Raw genomic sequence first — 16900 nt, forward strand, 5'->3', positions numbered from 1 at the left:
AGATGGGTTTACCAGAGGAGGAAAACACACAAAAGCTAGTCTGATAGAGTGAGTTAAAGACAGTAGGTTACAGTACCACAACATCGAGGTTCAACAAACACTTCACTAATGCAACTCACACTCAGGCTACAACAGGGAGAGTGAGAAACACACAGGGGCTTAGGAACTATAATGGAGGCCTGTCTTTTTCTATGAAGTAACCCATAGTAACGAGACAAGGTAACAAGTTGTAAAAGCTGTTCTATTGAGAAACACATAGTGGCCTGTGTGTGGCACTACGGGTTGAAGCCACAGTATTTCTCCCATGTAGAAAGATGAAACAGTTTATTTACTTTATTACAACATTATCAGCGAACTCCCAAGGATAAGGGGTTTAGTGGTTGGAGATTGAGCTAGAAATCAAATCAGGCGCAGAGGTCTAAGGCACCGCATCGCAGTGCTAGAGGCGTCACTACAGACGCGGGTTCAATTCCAGGCTGTATCACAACCGGCCGTTATTGGAAGTCCCATAGGGCAGCGCACAATTTGCCCAGCTTTGTCCGGGTTTGGGGAGGGTTTGGCCAGGGTAGGTCGTCATTGTAAATAAGAATTTGTTAACGGACTTGGCTAGTTAAAGATGAAATAAAACTAATATTATTTTAAAAAATGAGGTACCCACAGTGGAAATGAGTACCCACAACCAACCGCTGCAACAGTTACATATTCCTTCACCTTTTGGTTCCCAGCAAACTAGAAAATACAGAGAGCACACATTGCTTTGAGTAAACGGCTTGTTCAATTGCTGTGTGGTTTTACTCTGCGATCTCCGTTATTGTCTCAAGCCGAGGTAGGTAGCCGGCTGGGCCTCGAACCGCGAGGAGGAAAAACACAACTACAGTGTAGCGCTGGCCTGGCTGCCACACACACACACATTACAACAGTACAGCGCTGGCCTGGCTGCCACACACACACACACACATTACAACAGTACAGCGCTGGCCTGGCTGCCACACACACACACACACATTACAACAGTACAGCGCTGGCCTGGCTGCCACACACACACACACACATTACAACAGTACAGCGCTGGCCTGGCTGCCACACACACACATTACAACAGTACAGCGCTGGCCTGGCTGCCACACACACACACACATTACAACAGTACAGCGCTGGCCTGGCTGCCACACACACACACACACATTACAACAGTACAGCGCTGGCCTGGCTGCCACACACACACACACATTACAACAGTACAGCGCTGGCCTGGCTGCCACACACACACACACACACATTACAACAGTACAGCGCTGGCCTGGCTGCCACACACACACACACACATTACAACAGTACAGCGCTGGCCTGGCTGCCACACACACACACACACATTACAACAGTACAGCGCTGGCCTGGCTGCCACACACACACATTACAACAGTACAGCGCTGGCCTGGCTGCCACACACACACACATTACAACAGTACAGCGCTGGCCTGGCTGCCACACACACACACACATTACAACAGTACAGCGCTGGCCTGGCTGCCACACACACACACACATTACAACAGTACAGCGCTGGCCTGGCTGCCACACACACACACACATTACAACAGTACAGCGCTGGCCTGGCTGCCACACACACACACACACATAACAACAGTACAGCGCTGGCCTGGCTACCACACACACACACAACTACAGTACATCGCTGGCCTGGGTGCCACACACACACACAACTACAGTACATCGCTGGCCTGGGTGCCACACACACACACACACACACACACACAACTACAGTACATCGCTGGCCTGGGTGCCACACACACACACAACTACAGTACATCGCTGGCCTGGGTGCCACACACACACACACACACAACAACAGTACATCACTGGCCTGGGTGCCACACACACACACACACACACACACACAACTACAGTACATCGCTGGCCTGGGTGCCACACACACACACAACTACAGTACATCGCTGGCCTGGGTGCCACACACACACACACACACAACTACAGTACATCGCTGGCCTGGGTGCCACACACACACACAACTACAGTACATCGCTGGCCTGGGTGCCACACACACACACACACACACACACACACATAACAACAGTACAGCGCTGGCCTGGCTACCACACACACACACACACAACTACAGTACATCGCTGGCCTGGGTGCCACACACACACACACACAACTACAGTAAATCGCTGGCCTGGGTGCCACACACACACACACACACACACACACACACACACACACACACACACACACACACACACACACACACACACACAACTACAGTACATCGCTGGCCTGGGTGCCCCACACACACACACACACACACACACACACACACAACTACAGTACATCGCTGGCCTGGGTGCCACACACACACATAGACACAACTACAGTACATCGCTGGCCTGGGTGCCACACACACACACAACTACAGTACATCGCTGGCCTGGGTGCCACACACACACAACTACAGTACATCGCTGGCCTGGGTGCCACACACACACACACACACAACTACAGTACAGCGCTGGCCTGGCTGCCACACACACACACACACACACACACACACACACACACACACACAGTACTGGCCTGGCTGCCACACACACACACAGTACTGGCCTGGCTGCCACACACACACTTATATTGATATTACTAACATTATATGTAATGCTACAAGCTTATACTTGACACTTTTATTCATTTATATTTTCTAAGCTGTTAGAATTTATTTACTTTCAGGATTTGAACTTGCACATCCTCAGTTGTAGGTTAATGTAAATGTGGTATTTTTGGATTTGTCATTTTCAGAGGAAATGGTTTCTCCCCAAATGTGACATTTCTTAAGCCAATAACATAAGTGAGTTAACTTGAGAAACAAAAACATATTACACATATTTTCAAAGATCCCTATTTTAATTTCATTAACATCCCTTTCGGTCTCAGTGAGACAGCAGAATCCTAAAACACCACCTACTGTGAATGTATTCAGATACATTGGGGGTCTAGGGGAAATATGGACATTGATAGCAACAAAACATAAATCCTCCTTTAGGGTCTCTTCAGTTCTACACAGTGTATAACATCAGACAAAATCTAACTAAAGCAAAATAACATTAATTACTAATTCTTCTCTTTAAACAACACTACAATAAATCAAGACAAATTCACACCGGTAAAAATATAAAATTAAAATGAAACCCAAAACACAATTACTAAACTACCGTACATACTGTGTCTTTAAAGTGGAACTCATGAGGGGAATGTTTTTCAGTGGAAAGGAAGTGACCATTCATAAAAAGGAAGGCAGGAGGAATTACAGAGACGTCCCAGCCCTTTCTGTTGGGCTAGATTCCTATCAAGGGAAAACTATGAGCCAGTCAAGCTTTACACGTCTTTTCATCGCTCTCTCAGTGGAGTGGAATAAGGCCTGACTGGCATCACAGAGCCAGGCCAGCTCTCTGCCAAGAGGAACTCTGAGAACACAGCACCACAAAGAGGATAGCACCGGTACTACACGCTGAGAGAGACCATGGCAGATACACTGCAAGTCTTTAGAATCTTTTTTTTACATTACATGATGCAATAAGTTAAAAATGAAGACTTTTCAGTTATGATTACAAACCAGTAAGATATCTAATCACATTTATTTGTCACGTGTCATAGACAACAGGTGTCAAACGAACAGGGAAATGCTTACCTATGTGTCCTTTTCCAACAATGCAGAGTTAAAGATAACAATTTGATAAAATATATAAAAAGTGACTAGGAATAAAGACGGTGAATAAAAAAAAAACATGGCTATAATGTATATAGGGAGTAGAAAATAACATGGCTATATACAGGGATAACCAGTACCGAGTCGATGTGCAGGGGTAGAAGGTAATTGATGTCACTATGTACTGTACATATAGGTAGGGGTAAAGTGACTAGGCAACAGGATAGATAGACAGTAGCAGCAGTCTGTGTGTGTGGCTTCAGTATCTATGTGTGTGCATGTTACGTGTGTGTGTGTGTCCATAGTGTGTGCTCGCATAGTCAGTGCAAGAGAGTCAATACAGATAGTCCGGGTAGCCATTTGATTAGCTATTTCAAATCAAAATGTTATTGGTCACATACACATATTTAGCAGATGTTATTGCAGGTGAAGAGAAATGTTTGTGTTCCTAGCGCCAACAGTGCAGTAATACCTAACAATACACAAATCTAAAAGGAGAATAATGGAATTAAGAAATACAGAAATATTAGGACGAGCAATGTTGGAGTGGCATTGACTAAATACAGTAGAATAGAATACAGTATATACATATGAGATGAGTAAAGCAGTATGTAAACATTATTAAAGTGACTAGTGTTACATTATTAAAGTGGCCAGTGATTCTATATCTATGTATATAGGGCAGCAGCCTCTAAGGTGCAAGGTTGAGTAGCCGGGTGGTAGCCGGCTAGTGATGGCTAGCGGTCTTGTTTAGAAGTATTATGGCTTGGGGGTAGAAGCTGTTCAGGGTCCTGTTCATTTCTGACTTGGTAATGCTTGCCGTGCGGTAGCAGAGATAACAGTCTGTGGCTTGGGTGGTTGGAGCCTCTGTAGTGTCTTGCGGTTGGATGCCAAGCAGTTGCCAAACCAAGCAGTGATGCAGCCAGTCAAGATGTTCTCGACGGTGCAGCTGTAGAACTTTGAGGATCTGAGGGCCCATGCCCTTAGTGATGTGGACACCAAGGAACTTGACGCTCTCAACCTGCTCCACTACAGCCCTGTCGATGTGAATGGGGCGTGCTTAGCCCTCTGTTTTCTGTAGTCCCCGATCAGCTCCTTTGTCTAACTGATGTTGAGGAAGAGGTTGTTTTCCTGGCACCACACGGCCAGGTCTCTGACCTCCTCTCCACAGGTTGTCTCAACGTCTTCGGTGAGCCGGCCTACCACCGTTGTGTCATCTGCAAACCTAATGATGGTGTTGGAGTCGTGGGCGGCCACGCAGTTGTGGGTGAACAGGACGTACAGCAGGGGAAGAACAACACATCCCTGAGGGGCACCTGTGTTGAGGGTCAGCGTGGCGGATGTATTTTTATTTTACCTTTATTTAACTAGGCAAGTCAGTTAAGAACAAATTCTTATTTTTTATTCTTAAATTCAATGACGGCCTAGGAACAGTGGGTTAACTGCCATTTTCAGGGGCAGAACGACAGATTTGTACCTTGTTGGATGTGTTGCTACCTACACTTACCACCTGGGGCGGCCAGTCAGGGACTCGAGGATAAAGTTGGTGTTCAGACCCAGGGACCTTAGCTTAGGGATGTGCTTCGAGGGCACTGTGGTGTTGAACGCTGAGCTGTAGTCAATGAACAGCATTCTCACGTAGGTGTTCATTTTATCCAAGTGGGAAAGAGCAGTGTGTAGTGCAATAGAAATTGCGTAATCTGTGGATCTGTTGGGGTGGTATGCGAATTGGAGTGGGTCCAGGTTGTCTGGGATGATGTGAGCCATGACCAGCCTTTCAATGCATCTCATGGCTACAGATGTGAGTGCTTCGAGGCGATACTCATTTAGGCAGGTTACCTTGGCATTCAGAAACACATGGACTATGGTGGTCTGCTTGAAACATGTAGGTATTACAGACTGGGTGAGGGAGAGTTTGAAAATGTCAGTGAAGACTACACTGCCTTTGCTTCCAGTAATGGACAGACTAATCTTTCAATAGGAACAAGAGAAATCAAATCATTTTATTGGTTACATACACATGGTTAGCAGATGTGATTGCGAGTGTAGCGAAATGCTTATGCTTCTAGATCCGACAGTGCAGCAGTATCTAACCGGTAATATCGAACACTTCCACAACAAAACCTAATACACACAATCTTGTAAAGGGATGGGATAAGAATATATAAGTATAACAAATATGGATGAGCAGTGACAGAGCAGCTAAGATGCAATAGATACTAAAGAATAGATAGTGAAGGATACAGTATACACATATGAGATGAGTAATGCGAGATATGTAAACATCCTTAAAGTGGCATTATTAAAGTGGCCAATGATATCAAGTCTGTAGGTAGGCAGCCACCACTCTGTGCTAGTGGTGGCTGTTTAACAATCTGATGGCCTTGAGATAAAAGCCGTTTTTCAATCTCTCTGTCCCACATTTACTGGCCTCGCCTTCTGGATGAAAGCAGAATGAACAGGCAGTGACTCGGGTGGTTATTGTCATTGATCCTTTGTGCCTTCCTGTGACATCGGGTGGTGTAGATGTCCTGGAGGGCAGGTAGTTTGCGTTGTGAAGACCGCACCAGCCTCTGGAGAGCCTTGCGGTTGTGGGCAGTGCAGTTGCCGTACCAGGCGGTGATACAGCCTGACAGGATGCTCTCAATTGTGCACCTGTAAAAGTTAGTGAGGGTTTTCGGTGACAAGCCACATTTTGAGCAGGAGAGTGCTGAGAACGCACCCTTGTGGGGCCCCAGTGTTGAGGCTCAGCGGAGTAGAGATGTTGTTTCCTACCTTCTCCACCTGGGGAAAGCCAGTCAGGAAGTCCAGGACCCAGTTGCACAGGGCGGGGTCGAGACCCAGGGTCTCAAGCTTAATGATGAGTTTGGAGGGTACTATGGTGTTGAACGCTGAGCTGTAGTCAATGAACAGCATTCTTACATAGGTATTCCTCTTGTTCAGATGGGATAGGGCAGTGTGCAGTGTGATTGCAATAGCGTCATCTGTGGACCTATTGGGGCGGTAAGCAAATTGAAGAGGGTCTAGGGTGACAGGTAGGGTGGAGGTTATATGATCCTTGACTAGTCTATCAAAGCACTTCATGATAACAGAAGTGGTGGCTATGGGGCGGGTCATTTAGTTCAGTTACCTTAGCTTTCTTGGGAACAGGAACAATGGTGGCCATCTTGAAGCATGTGGGGACAGCAGACTCAGATAGGGATTGGTTGAATATGTCCATAAACACACCAGCCAGCTGATCTGCGCACGCTCTGAGGACGCGGCTAGGGATGCCGTCTAGGCCGGCAGCCCTGCGAGGGTTAACATGTTTGAATGTTTTTGACGTCGGCCACGGAGAAGGAGAGCCCACAGTCTTTGGTAGCGGGCCGCGTCGGTGGCACTGTATTGTCCTCAAAGCGTGCAAAGAAGTTGTTTAATTTGTTTGGAAGCAAGGGGTCGATGTCCGCGACGGGGCTGGTTTTCTTTTTGTAATCCGTGATTGTCTGTAGACCCTGCCACATACGTCTCGTGTCTGAGCCGTTGAATTGCGACTGCACTTTGTCTCTATACTGACGCTTTGCTTGTTTGATTGCCTTACGGAGGGAATAACTACACTGTTTGTATTCTGCCATATTTCCAGTCACCTTGCCATGATTAAATGCGGTGGTACGTGCTTTCAGTTTTGCGCAAATGCTGCTATCAATCCACGGTTTCTGGTTAGGGAAGGTTTTAATAGGTCACAGTGGGTACAACATCTCCTATACACTTCCTTATAAACTCACTCACCGAGTCAGCGTATACGTCAATGTTATTATCTAAGGCTACCTGGAACATATCCCAGTCCACGTGATCAAAGAAATCTTCAAGCATGGAATCCGATTAGTCAGACCAGCGTTGGATAGACCTAAGCACGGGCGCTTTCTGTTTCAGTTTCTGCCTATAGGAGGGGAGCAACAAGATGGAGTCATGGTCAGCTTTGCCAAAAGGAGGGCGGGGGAGGGACTTGTATGTATCGCGGAAGTTAGAGTAGCAATGGTCGAGCGTGTTACTCGCTCGTGTACAGCAATCGATATGCTTATAGAATTTAGGTAGCCTTGTTCTCAAATTAGCTTTGTTAAAATCCCTAGCTACAATAAATGCAGCCTCAGGATATATGGTTCCAGTTTGAATAAAGTCCAGTGAAGTTCCTTGTTGGCCGTCTGGATATCCGCTTGTGGGCGGATATACACGGCTGTGACGATAACCGAGGATACTTCTCTTGTGAGATAATACGGTCAGCATTTGATTGTGAGGAATTCTAGGTCAGATGAACAAGAGGACTTGAGTTCCTGTATGTTGTTACAATTACACCATGAGTCGTTAATCATGAAACATACACCCCCTGCCCTTCTTATTACTGGAGAGATGTTAATTCCTGTCGGCGCGATACACTGAAAATCCTGTTGGCTGTTTGGACTCCGATGGCATGTCCCCAGTTACTCTGTTTCACGGAAACATGGCTGTGTTACAATCCCGAATATCTCTTTGGAAAGCAACTGTTGACCTGATATCGTCTACTTTGTTAACTAGGGACTGGACATTAGCTAGTAATATACTCGGAAGCGGTGGGTGGTGTGAGTGCATCCGAAGCCTCACTAGAAGTCCGCTCCGGCACCTTCTCCTCCGGCAGCATTGTTTTGGGTCGGCCTTTGGAATCAGTTCAAATGCCCTGGGAGGTGCAGACAAAGGAACCGCTTTGGGTAAGTCGTATTCCTGGTCGTAGTGCTGTTTGTGCTGTTAAGTTGACGTCTCTCTGATATCCAATAGTTCTTCCCGGTTGTATGAAATAACACAAGGTTTTCTAGGCTAACAATTTAAGAAATAATACATAAAAAAAACGAAATACTGCAGTTTCCTAAGGACTAGAAGCAAAGCTGCCATCTTGTAGGGATTATTCAGATGGTGGAATGTGCAGATGGTAGAAGCAACTGTATGACCTCCATCACTTATGGTGTAAACCACATCTTCCTTCATCTATCACTTTACAACATTTAAAATGTCCCTCTGCTGAGGTGACTGATATTCATTTCCAGTGTGTGTGCCTGCCTTCCTGTGTGTGTGAGTGTGTGTTAGAGGTCATATAAGCCACTGGGAGAGCACACAGCATCAAGCTTCATGTTTTACGAACCAGTGAAGAAAAACAGTGTGTCCTGCACTTCAAAGTGAGCGTTTAAAAATCTCTAATTTTAGAACCTCTCAGACAAGCCCTGGGTCAGAAGGTCAAGTCGTAAACGTGTCACGCCTCGCTAGCGTGACGTTAGTTAGTTACCAACCACTCCGAGGTAATGCCTGCATCCAAAATGGCACCCTTTTCCCTTTATAGTGCACTACTTCTGACCAGGGCCCATAGGGCTAGGGATCTGGTCAAAAGTAATGCACTTTAAAGGGAAAAGGATGCCATTTGGGACAAACAGCAAATGCCATCATCGTACGACCGGCGTCCGTTACACGCTGACTGTGTTTTGGCCGGAGGACGATGACTGACAGAAAAGGGTGTTGTGAAGGATTAAAGAACCCTGAAAATCCAAACAAGCTCTGTGTTGGCTTGTAATAGCACAGAGGAAGTAACCATTTTCAACAGTGAATTAACAGTTTCCCCTTGAACCTTGTTTTGCCCTGCGCTGCGGCCTTTGAATGTGGGACAGAAACCAGATGACTCGTTGACTGAGGATCCACAATGAACCACCAAGCCATCTATACAGGCCACCAGGAGAAATCAGCATCCCCACTAACAGACGAACAGTCAAGTGTTGATGTTTCATGACTTGGACCATTTGACCCCAGCTGCAAACACACGGGCGCATGCACCAACACATACACACACAGATGCGAGTGGACACACACACACACAGATGCGAGTGGACACACACACACACACACACACACATGCGAGTGGACACACACACACACATGCGAGTGGACACACACACACACACACACACACACACACACACACACACACACACACACAGACGTGAGGGGACACAAACACACTCAATGAACCATGGGAGTGGACACACACTTCAGTAACCTCTATTATCTATTTTCTTTCTGCATTTTGCTCCTGTTTGGAATAGTAGTGGATTCAGTACAGCAGAACTTCTCCTTCAACCACAGGAGTGTTTGGACTGAACTGTGTCTGACAGTGACAGAAGCACAGCAGAGCGAGCCCACTCTTGTCTACAGTCAGACACTGACCCCAAATCAGCCAGACTCAATGACCACAGAGAACTAGTCTACTAAAACCATACACACGCCAGTTTAAAACAAACACATTGGTTTACAGTACATGAAACATCTACTCCAACAATCAAATATGTACAGTATGTATGATGTCTAAGCAGTTGAGCAACAGAGCACTCTTGCAGGTTCAGGTTGTGTGAGCTACTTTAGAAACTACGTCTAAAGCTAAGCTATATGACTGATGTGCGAATAGAAGTTTAAAGCGATTCTCAAACAGTCCTTCACATCGTTACATGACATTATTAGGGACAATAAAATAAGAATTTGTTCTTAACTGACTTGCCTAGTTAATTAAATAAAGGTTAAATAAAAATAAAATAAATAAAACAATGGTTCCACTGAATTCGAGCTCTGCTCCCTGACCCGAGACAGACATTATACATGGGGTTAGGGCCGGGTTGGGACAGCTTTTCATCAATAACTAAGGCACGAGCAGGGCTCAGGTATCAGTAACATTTTGAAGCTCAGCCATTTGCTCGTGCTCTGCTGAGCAGTACAGTCATATCTGACTAGGATCATAACATGGTGTCAGAAGTACTTCAACCTCATCAAATACAAGAGAGATTATTTTACAGAAAATAATAATGTTCCTTGAGTTTTGGGTGTCGGAAGAACAAATTGGGCCTGGGTAGGGTAGGGCCTTAATGTTGCAGGCATGAGTAGGGCTCGGGCTTAAAATTCATGCCCATGAAGGGTGTCATGTAAAAATCTTCCCAGCGTGAAGTAGTTTCCAATCGTTCTGATTGTGACATGTTGAAATATTTCTCACAGCGTGAAAATGTTCCCACGAACTCAGCCATCGACATAAAGCGATACACGTGCAATTATTGAACTGGGAACATTTTCAAGCTGGGAGAAATTTTACAGCATGACCTCACAATCAGAATGATTGGAAACTATTTCACGCTGGGAAGATTTTTCACATGACACAGGGCTCTTAATTGAACACACTGTCTCAGTTAAATTTAATCATTAGAGACATCAGGTCATCCATTCCTCTGAGGATCCACTGGCGAAGGTCAAAGGTCAAGGGTTTAAACAGGACTTAAGGAGAATAAATATTTAAACAGAGAGAGAAAAAAGGCCAATTGTAGCCTTCTATTTTTAAAGCGGCCTGGCAGCTCTGAAGGATGTGTACTTTTTCTAGTTCCTTCCCCAAAATCAGTGTGTTGTCACAGGGGACAATCAGAGGGCAGCTGTTGTGTTTAGTCTGGCTGATTCATTACCCTGTTTCTGACGCCCAGATTCAACACCAAGAAACAACCTGTTCACAAAACAGACAGAACACAAGCAAAGTTTTTGGGGTCTGCGCAAACAGGATAAATCATCTAGCCTCATCACTCAGAAACAGACTAAAATGAAAAGATCGGCGTTGCAAAGCAACAGGATGCTGACAAATCATTCTGAAACTCATGCAACACAAACTTCAGACTGATGGGAAAACAGTTACAGTCAAGGTCACCTTGAGTCAAAATGCAAGCCAAGATCTACCGCTCAGATTTTCACTTAAACATTGATGACTTAAAAAACGTAAGCCTATGCAACATTACACAATTAAAAACACTTATGTAGCATTTAGTTTGTGCAGTAGGCTATAGGCCCAATACATTATATCACTGCAACTCATGTGAAACTCATGCACAAATTCATGTCGTTACTCCTATGACCAGAGAAATGTTCCTCAATATTAAAAAAGCCAAACTTATGGGAACACTTTGATACAGTCATTCATTACAGCTGCAGTGCTGGTTGTAGAGTGAATGGAAGTAGGGAGAACACGCATTTTATGGCTTACGAAAGGGTTGAACAAAATATTGACAGAACAGACGTCATGATCTCCTCCCACACACACAAACAGACTGCAAGGAAATGACACACACACCATGCAGAGAAAACCCAGCCCCCGGATTCCTGGCTAACTTTATCACAGCCTCCCGAGGTCAATAAAAATGAACAGATACGCTATAAATATCAAAGTCCTGAAAACCGATTGCTCAAACAGTAGTATTTTTGTCATTCTTCACACTGTAACATTTATATAGCCATCTGCCACCCCTTGGGGGGCAGCACACACATGCACACACACACACAGGTATCACTGAAGAGACTGATACCCGTGTGTTGACAGGAGTGATTTGTGAGTCTCTTGCTTCTCTCCCTCCTTCACTGCTGCTACAAGAGCTAAACTCCCTCTTTTACTTCCTGTCCCTCCTCTTTCTCTTTCCATCTCCTTCTCTCCACTTTATCTCTCTAGATCCTGCACGAGACAAGCTGCGGCGGCAGTACATTCCCTGGGCTTGACGTCACTCTGGCCTGAACGTCCTTCTGACATTGTTTTAAGTGATCTGCCAGTGGTCATTAATACAGAGGCTGGGGGAGAGAAGCCACACAAACAGAGTAGTGGGTGAGGACTAGAGGACCAAAGGGTGAGGTTCTGGAAAACAGGCTAGGAAGGGAGAGGGGAATTCAGGGCACCACGGCTGGAGAGAGTGGGAGAGAGGGGAGAGATGGATGACTGAAGCCCTGACAGTGACAGGAAGGGAGGGAGGGCAAACTGAGAAGTTCTGCAAACAGCATCGACCCTGAACTGTGATTTTTCTCTGTGAACTTGCTGATGAGTGTATGTCGACAGGTGTGTGTTTGCGTATGAGTGGGAGTGTGCCCACGCGGTAGTGATAGTGTGTGTGTGCCAGCCAGGCCAGGCGGCTCTAGGGGTGTTTGACCAACAGGACCAAGGCTGTAACAGACAGGTCATAGTCCCCAGCAGAACAAGGTCTACTCAGGTGACAGCCAGTCAGTGGTTGTTGTCACTTACTGGAGCTGGAGCCGCCGCTGTCTGAAGAACTGTGTGTGCTGCCACACCCACCATATCAGCTATAGCCATGTCACAACATGTTGCGTATTATGGGGTTTTCTGTACTGTGCAATAGTAAGAGCATGAGTGAGATGTTGCTCTGTGCTTGGTGCATGTGCATCTGTGTGTGCGCGAGTGTGTCCTCTATCCTTACCGTGTAGTGGGGACCCCGAGGGGCTGCTGGAGAGCCCGGGGATGGGGCTGCATCTCCCTCCTCCAGCCTGCTTGCTGTTCAGTTCATTCTCTATCTCCTCCAGCCCTGCACTCTTCTGGAAGCGGGACATGCGGTTGACCACGCGGGGGGACATGTGTGTGCGGGCGCAGGGCGCGCCACCGTAGGGGTTAATGGGAAAGACGTGGGAGGTGCCACGCAGTGTGCTGATCACCACCCAGCGACTGTCCTGGCTGAAACAAATATCCTGGACCTGGGGAAGGAGAAGCGGGGGGGAGCGAGGGAAAGAGAGGTGGAGAGAGAGAGGGAAGGAGTGGTGAAGAGAGCGTTTTAGATAGAGAATGCTGATCAGCTAGTCATACAGTGACAGTAACACAATGTATAAGTAGTAAGGCTGTTGATCGTAGAGCAAAACATTGCATTTCCCATACAAAACCTTAACGTTCTCAAATAGATGTTGAACTGACCACTGAACAGAAAATATAAGATGACCAGTTGAAAGGAGGTCTCTGGAGGGTTGTTGAGGGTTTGGTGGTAATGTATTTTTAAGTCTTTGGTAAAGACAGCACAACAGTCTGTCTGTCTGCAGAAGACAATGAAGGTCTCTCTCTCAGTCTGTGGCCTCTAGAGCTACACACAGCCAGCTCACAGAGGACACACTCCAACAGATAGTTGTGTAGATGCTATATCAGACATGCTACAGAGACGAGAGAGAGACCGAGACAGAGCAACAGAGAGACAGAGCAACAGAGAGAGAGAGAGAGAGAGAGCTAGAAAGCTGGAAAGAGGAAGACAGAGGGAGAGAGGGACAGACAGTATTCATCATCAGAAAAAGATAAGGTGTATATCTTCCACTGTGAGCGCTGTCTACCTGTGTTTCATCTGTGGCCATGGCACAGGTTGGCTGGGTAATTGTCCTCAGCAATGACAGTTCATGAGGCATCCAGCACATAGCAGACACATACCAGTTCCTATAAAAAGCTAAGGATGGAGGGGTAGTTTCACCTGAGCTCTGCCTAGATGGGGAGGGGGTACATTCTTGATCTGGATAATATTGTCATCTCCTCATATTTTGTTTGACACAAACTCTCCAACAACAGCAGAAGTAGAGTGAAGTCTCTCAGAACAGAAGTGTGTGTATGGGTGAGATGAGCAGACATGTTGTGGTAGAGAGGAGACACAGTAGAGATGATGTCACACACATACAGAAGCGTTCAAAGTGTCTCGTCTCTATCAGTAACACTGATAAGTTAGATTAGAGCTACTGTCACTTAGCAGGAACTACAATGGAATGGCAGGAATCCTGAGAGAGAGATTATGTGCAAATACTTGAACTATTTGCACACATTACATTTAAAATGTCTTTATTCTTTTGGAACTTTTGTGAGTGTAATGTTTACTGTTCATTTTTCTTGTTTATTTCACTTTTGTTTATCATCTACTTCACTTGCTTTGTCATATGTTTGCGGCAGGTAGCCTAGTGGTTAGAGCATTGGACAAGTAACCGAAAGGTTGCAAGATTGAATCCCCGAGCCAACAAGGTAAAATTCTGTCCTTCTGCCCCTGAACATGTCAGTTAACCCTCTGTTCCTAGGCTGTCATTGTAAATAAGAATTTGTTCTTGACTGACTTGCCTGGTTAAAGAAATGTGAAATAATTTTTTTTAATATGTTTCCCATGCCAATAAAGCCCTTAAATTGAGAGAGAGAGAAAGTGGAGAGAGATAAAAGATAGAAGGAACAAACAGCCCCAAAAGAGGGGAAAAGGTGCAGAAAACAATGGGAAGCTAAAAACAAAACAGACACCCAGAGTAAGAAGAAAAGTGACCAGACAAAACACCCTGACCTGCCTGGTCACTGAGTGTACTCCAGTTTAAACTGCTTTCAAACCACCTAGGGCCCTATTACTGAGAAACCCTCCTGTCTCTATCAGAGCCATGCCTGTTTACCTGGGCTGACTCTGGGTCAGCGTTGGGAGTGTGTTTGGTGAGTCGGAGCGAGCCCAGCCCAGTCAGTCAGCCCAGCCAGATAAGAGCTGTGTCCACCCACCTGGCTACAGCACCATTATCAATTACGGCCTTGTTTGCTGTGTAGGAGATAACCTCTGTGCCCAACAGCCTGCTCTCTCTCTCTGCTGCAATCTCTACAGTGTTTACAACAGCAGGATCAAAGCTAGTAACACACAGCCAGGCAGCAGGACCTACCGTTATAAGTCACACATTAACCAGCCCATTACAATCATCTAGATGCCAAATCTGTGTGTGTGTGTGTGGAGGAGGTTGCGTGTGTGTGTGGAGGAGTTTGCGTGTGTGTGCGTATACACACACACACACACACACACACACACACACACACACACACACACACACACACACATATATATATATATATATATGTGTGTGTGTGTGTGTGTGTGTGTGTGTGTGTGTGTGTGTGTGTGTGTGTGTGTGTGTGTGTGTGTGTGTGTGTGTTCGCGCGCAAGGTCGAAGCAAAGCTTAGTGCTCTGGTCCAAACATGACACTAGCTTGACAGGCAGCTAGGGTCCAAGCTCTCCACAGATAAATATTAGTTCTGCTAAAGCAAATAGAACATCACAGTTACCAACTAAACACACTTCTGGCCCCGGAACGGCTGCTAAGCTAAACATATGAGAGTACATTAATAAGAGAAGAAATATCCATAGAAACAGACTAAATGGGGCAAAAATACCAACAGAAATACAAGTATCCCACACACCAATAGACCTACATATTAAATAGTTTAGCCTCCAAACTCCACTGAGGACCTGTGATACTGCAGTGATGGCCCGATTGGAGAGAACACACTAGGGTAACTAGTGTGGGGGACTAAACCTACAACTCAGATTGCCATAAGTGCTGCTTCTGTGAACTGCGATTCTATCTAACAGGCCTGCATGCTGTAGAGGGAGAATACAGGATGCTGCAACCCTTGACTTGGGTCCAATAAATCTGCTTACACGCCACTGAGGCTGTCCATGTGTGCACGTGCATGCGTGTGAGTGACGGAGTGTGTGTGCGCCAAAAGCGAGGCCTCAGCTGACATACAGTGGCAGCAGCAGCGTGCCACAACTTCAGAGGGAGAGCTTAAAATGGTGGCCATTCCTCAAATGAGGCTCTGCACAACCTCACAATGCGATTAGTTGGGAAGAGGGGAGGAAAGTGTCATGTCAAAAGGGGCTCATCCCTCCAAACATCTCACAATATTAGATTTTCACGAGAGAGCGAGAGAGAGAACTGTTAGCTTGGGACAAGAAGAAACAAATGCAACCGCCTTTATTGAATGAGGCATAGTGAATGTTGTTTGAAACTTGCCATGCCCTATTTGTCTTACAAATTGTCTCATCTTTTGAAAATGTGTTTGCTTTGGACGGGGATGAATTGATTGGCTGGAAGGTTGTGATTCCACAGCTGTGAGGAATCTGGTGCTGCAGTCAAGTGAGAGGCAATGAGGCCTTGCTTGTTTCTAAATCATACTTCACATCATTTACAGAGCTCCCTGGGTCACACCCCGCCCTGTTCGGGTTCTTATTCACACACACGCACGCACACAAAACACTCACCTCACATCATCCAGCCTAATAGTGTTTTATCCTTTCTAACAATGTCATGAGGAAATTACGCTTGAGCTTTAGTGGTTACACACGTGATTTGTTTCAGGAAACAAGGCGTAAATTGTTAAAATTACTAGCCTAGTTGGTTTAGCAAGGGAAAAAGCCGGGAACCTTCGCGCTAGCCATGATTGGCTGTGATAATGGATGGGCTGGACATGTCGAGAGATGACTTCGGATTGGTCTGCCATGTAGCATGCTTCTGCCTATAACATGAGCTGCTCAGTATGTGTAGGTAATCCTT

At 46.0% G+C, this 16900-nt stretch overlaps 1 protein-coding gene across 6 annotated transcripts in view; it reads right to left on the reverse strand.

The window, feature by feature from the left end:
* Positions 1–16900, reverse strand: part of LOC115206262 (breast carcinoma-amplified sequence 3-like) — a 356706-nt gene that overhangs the window by 272391 nt on the left and 67415 nt on the right. For all 6 annotated transcript variants that reach the window (XM_029773020.1, XM_029773022.1, XM_029773019.1 and 3 more), the window contains exon 15: positions 13012–13282. In XM_029773020.1, the coding sequence (XP_029628880.1) occupies positions 13012–13282 (271 nt within the window). The remainder of the gene's footprint in view (positions 1–13011; positions 13283–16900) is intronic.

This window comes from Salmo trutta, chromosome 13 (genome assembly GCF_901001165.1).
Source record: "Salmo trutta chromosome 13, fSalTru1.1, whole genome shotgun sequence".
NCBI classification, from domain to species: Eukaryota; Metazoa; Chordata; class Actinopteri; order Salmoniformes; family Salmonidae; genus Salmo; species Salmo trutta.